Source organism: Osmerus eperlanus, chromosome 4 (genome assembly GCF_963692335.1).
Source record: "Osmerus eperlanus chromosome 4, fOsmEpe2.1, whole genome shotgun sequence".
NCBI classification, from domain to species: domain Eukaryota; kingdom Metazoa; phylum Chordata; class Actinopteri; order Osmeriformes; family Osmeridae; genus Osmerus; species Osmerus eperlanus.
In genome coordinates, this window is record NC_085021.1 from 7,901,571 (window position 1) to 7,906,045 (window position 4,475).

At 47.1% G+C, this 4,475-nt stretch overlaps 1 protein-coding gene across 3 annotated transcripts; it reads right to left on the reverse strand.

Annotated features, from left to right (window-relative positions):
* Positions 1–746: 746 nt before the first annotated feature.
* On the reverse strand, positions 747–4,475 carry LOC134018522 (patatin-like phospholipase domain-containing protein 2). Of its 3 annotated transcripts, none has more exons than XM_062458505.1 (10): positions 3,999–4,475; positions 3,610–3,842; positions 3,165–3,230; positions 2,846–3,064; positions 2,667–2,727; positions 2,278–2,439; positions 2,068–2,235; positions 1,836–1,977; positions 1,586–1,736; positions 747–1,075 (listed from the first exon to the last, which is right to left on the reverse strand). In XM_062458505.1, exons 1-10 carry the CDS (start codon positions 4,207–4,209, stop codon positions 866–868), a joined length of 1,623 nt encoding a protein of 540 aa, XP_062314489.1. In that variant the 5' UTR covers positions 4,210–4,475; the 3' UTR covers positions 747–865. The 3 variants fall into 3 exon arrangements, with proteins under 3 accessions (XP_062314489.1, XP_062314488.1, XP_062314490.1); XM_062458504.1 differs by having other exon boundaries at positions 747–1,088; positions 1,593–1,736; positions 3,999–4,473; XM_062458506.1 differs by lacking the exon at positions 3,999–4,475 and having other exon boundaries at positions 747–1,088; positions 1,593–1,736; positions 3,165–3,216; positions 3,610–3,720.

Below are 4,475 nucleotides of genomic sequence, written 5' to 3' on the forward strand. Positions count from 1 at the left end.
ACCGCGGCCTAGGTCATGTCCAAGTAGCCATGTCTAATCCACCTCAAATTGGGCCCTTTAGGTCGGTGGTGGTGAGAAGGAGAGAGCGGAGGAAGGAGAGGAGTGAAAGAGTCTGCTGTTCTGATCAGACTTGTCACATGACTTACCACCCTCTCTGCTGTAGAAATGGCATTCAGTACAGTTTGTTCTAACCTTGTGTTTTCAGCCCTAGCTGGCCCGTTCACTGAAAAGTAGGTGGTTTCCTCAGGACACTTGTTTTGAAACTGGAACCAACAGATTTGTGATGTGGGGGTTCTGACAGGGGGTTGTGGTCTACTAGGTACACAGGGCTGGCTTCCTGACTACAAGTGAGGGCCAGGCTAGCTTCCTGACTACAAGTGAGGGCCAGGCTAACTTCCTGACTAAAAGTGAGGCCCAGGCTAGCTTCCTGACTACAACTGAGGCCCAGGCTAGCTTCCTGACTACAACTGAGGCCCAGGCCGGGGAATACGTTCTCCACAGGCACAAACTAGGCTTCTTATGGGTTTGAAAATCCACTGTGCATAAATGTGTGAATGACTATAAGACATGGTTTGGTTATGCATTTCTTCCAATATGTTTATTCCAATATATCAAATGTTATATCTCTTATGTAAAACAAACAAACATTGATGGGCTTCATCTTTGGCAAAAGTGGTGTTGTAAGGCATTTAGCAAACAGACTCATATGGTATTTATAGGGCAGATATAAACTATTTAGACATACATAAATAATGAGGATTTAATTAAACAATCCATCTGATGTGGTTCTTTTGTCAAGGGATGGCTGAGTCATAGCAAACAGACCGAATCCAAGCCAGAGTTGAGTCTGGTTTAGTCCCATCTCTCAGCCCTTGACGGATATGTCCTTAGGGGACTTCATCCACACCTCCCTTTCCCCAGGCTCCACATCCAGCCGGAACAGGACGGTGTACTGGAGAGGGTCCGGAGGAGGAGAAGGAGTGTGGCGAGAGGTGGGGCTGGAGGAGGACAGGTGAAGGCGGAGGTTGGAGCTCCACTGTCCCTGAGGCCTCACCACTGGACCTTCATACTCCACCTCGACCTCAAGCCTGAGAGGACACACACGTGCGCGGGGTCAAAATATATGCTTTGAACGAAACCATCTAGGCCTACACAGGAACGATGGGATATGGCTAAAGAAAGAAACCTCCATACACAATGTGCTCAATCATTCTGAGACTGGAGCACTTGACACAATGTGCACATCCATTCTGTCTTCATTCAAGGCAGCTTTTAACCCTTGTGCTGCCTTCGGGTCACATGACCCAAAGGTTCATAACGAACCATCGTTGTGTTTACCCAATTTTACCCAATACAAAAACAAATAAAAATAATTATCTTTTAACCTTCGCAATGTGAAGGGTCTGAGACAGCCCAACAGTTAAAAGAAAATGCTTCACTTTGTTTTTGTATGCAGTAAAATTGTCGCAATACGACGGTGGGTCACAATGACTGATGGGTCAGAATGACCCGAAGAGAACACAAGGGTTAAGTAGCACTTTTTTCAAGGAAAGGCTGTGCCGTCTCATTCTTGTGAAAGCCCCACAACCCACCAGTCCTCCACGTTCCTCTCGATGGTGGAGACAATGGTGTTAACCGCGAAGAAGGTGAACTGCCTCAGGTCCTGCCACACCCAGAAGGTGAGATTGAGAGTCTGTGTCAGCCACACCCCCAGGTCACTCCACCATCCTCCCCGGCTCGGAGGCAGAGAGAGACACGTTACTTCAAGAGTATAGTCTGTAAGTACGACATAAAGTTGTGCCGAGTTCGAACGGTTGCATGTTTTGCAAGGTTACCTGGGTATGTTTTGGACGTTTCTGAGGAAAAGGCAGAGAGGCAGGGTGACGGGTAAGAGCAGGTATGACAGCAATCGCATGGACATGTAGGTCCACAACAATTTGTTGTTGCTTAGATACGCCAGGATGTTGCAGAGCATTGCTAAAACACAAACACAGATACAACTGACCCAATGGTCTTGCTAGGAGAGACAGTAAAACAAGTTTTTGTGTGTGTGTGAGGGTGTCATACACATTTGTAACCAGGCAGGCATGACCAGGTATAGATCCTGCTCCAGGCTTGCCAGATCCACTACCAGGGAGCCTTGTCTCTGACAGTCTTTGCTGTCAGTCATAAAGATCCTCAGCTTGTCTTCCCAATCTTCCAGCTGTTCATTCTTCTTCTCCTGTTCAACCTCTCCCTCCTCCTCTCCCTCCTCCTCCTCCTCCTCCTCCTCCTCTTCCTCCTCCTCCTCTCCTTCTCCATTCGTCTCCTCCATCTCTACCTCTGTCTCTCCCCCTGTGTCCTCCCCCCAGGCTGCTCCTAGATCTGTCCATCCGTCAGGAGGCAGGGCCAGGCAGGATTCCGACGGTGTTTTGACCAGTGACAAGTACGAGACCAAGTCTGGGAGAAAAGGGATGACGGGTGGGATAAAGAAAAGGAGAGAAGAGAAACAACTATCTATAAATACCAGGTGGAAATAATAAGTCTTTGCTCAGAAATCGCTGCTCAGAAACCAAAGCATCAGAGAACATTTTGACATGGCATCTCTTCCTACTGGCAATAGAAAGACCCTTGCTGTTGGCAAGGAGAACTGTTCAGAAGTGTAACGATATCAGACTCGAACTAACTCCTGTCGTGGAGGAAACGGATGGTGTCCCTGTATCCACTGCTGTAGGCCTTTTCCAAAGTCTGAAAAGAAAAAAGAAAAAAAAGGAATACCGGTATGTCAAGTTAGTTCATATAATTCCGTGTGTGTGTGTTCTCCAGAGCCATATGAGGGATGAAGTTGGGAGTACAGGTCTCTCACCTCTAAATGAAAGGGGTAGAGAGCATGGATGACTCTGAACCCGTTGGCCACATTCACCCTGAAGGAGGCTCCACTTATGACCACGCAATACCACGATGCGCTCTCTTGGCCTTGGGGGCAGATGTCCATCTCGCCGGCGAACGGGGACACGGTGAGGATGCGACTAGATGGCGCCCCTTTCAGCGGCTGAATGCTGGTGAAGCCGCCATCCACGTAATGCTAGAACATATACACACCCATCTAATTCAGAGCAAGAAACAGCCATGCTGTCTGGCCATTGTTCTTGATTAGATCCTTTTAAAATACAGTGAGCACTCACCACACCCTTGTAACTTGGGGGCACCATTCCACAGTAACCAGGAAAAAAGCAGCTGCACAATAGTGCCTCCATTAGGAGAAAAATAATCAATTATGATCAAATGTTTGACAGTCATACAAATCAATTTTAAATCTGAACACGTTTTTATTAAGTTGTCTGATAGCTGTCATGCGTCACCAGCACATATGGAAGAAAATTGTAGGAGACAATTTGTCAACTTCTGTACTTCTAAGTAGTATTGATTTGGCTGTCTTATTGGCAGACGAAACCAGCCCTGAAAATAAGAATTGGCGAATATTTAACACCAGTCTGTCCGTCTGCACACCTTACATTTTGAAGATCCGAAGGGTTTATTAAAACACAATGACCGGGAATCGAACTGGCAACCTTCGGATTACTAGCCCGATTCCCTCACCACTCAGCCACCTGACTCCCTACTACTAACCTGTATCACATCTTCACGGGACTCGTATTTTGACACCAAGGTGTTCTTGCCATCTGGAACTCTGGTCATCGCTACCGCAAGGCGCCCGCTGGCCAGTCGGTGCGCATCGTGCGGTAGAATCTTTCTCATCGTGCGCTCGATCCAATGCAACACATTCCCTGACGGATTCAATGGTCCAAATGCAAGCACCCTCAACTGCCGCGCGAAACTTAACAACTCATCCAGAACTCGTTCTGAAAGACAAGGTTTTTGAGAGTGTAGCAAACTGAAAGGTAATTTAAAGTCTGTCTTTTACAGCAAAATGCACCTCAATCCCCAATGCTGAGACGTACAGAATGAAATGATCTTAACACCACACATCGTAGTTTTTGAAGCAGAAATATTCTCACCCGGTCTCACTTTGCATACCACAGCAGCCGCCACCAGAGAACCGGCAGACGCACCAAAGATTCTCGGTGCAACGTGCAGTACCGTTGGCGCGTGGTTCAGAAAGCACCGCACTACCCCCAGCTGGTAAGTTGATAAGAACCCAGAGCCAGAGAAAGAGACGGAGAGCTTCTTGTCAGCATATAGAGAACTGGATCTCGCTGATGGACTCATGACTTAGTTATGACCCTGCTTTTTGTAAAGTGAGTGATTGTGTATTCTGCGTCTTGAAGAAGAGACTATGACTTATTGCATGAGGATGCTTGAGATGTCGCGAACGAGAACCAAGACGAGCTCAAGAAAGGGATTGCATCGCTGGGACACTGGTGTTTTTGTAGTCACATCCAGCCGAACTAATCAGCAATTCCACACGCAATTTTTATCAAATCATGGGATTGACATCGATGAATATTAGTTTTGTCTCTTATTTGCGTCACTGA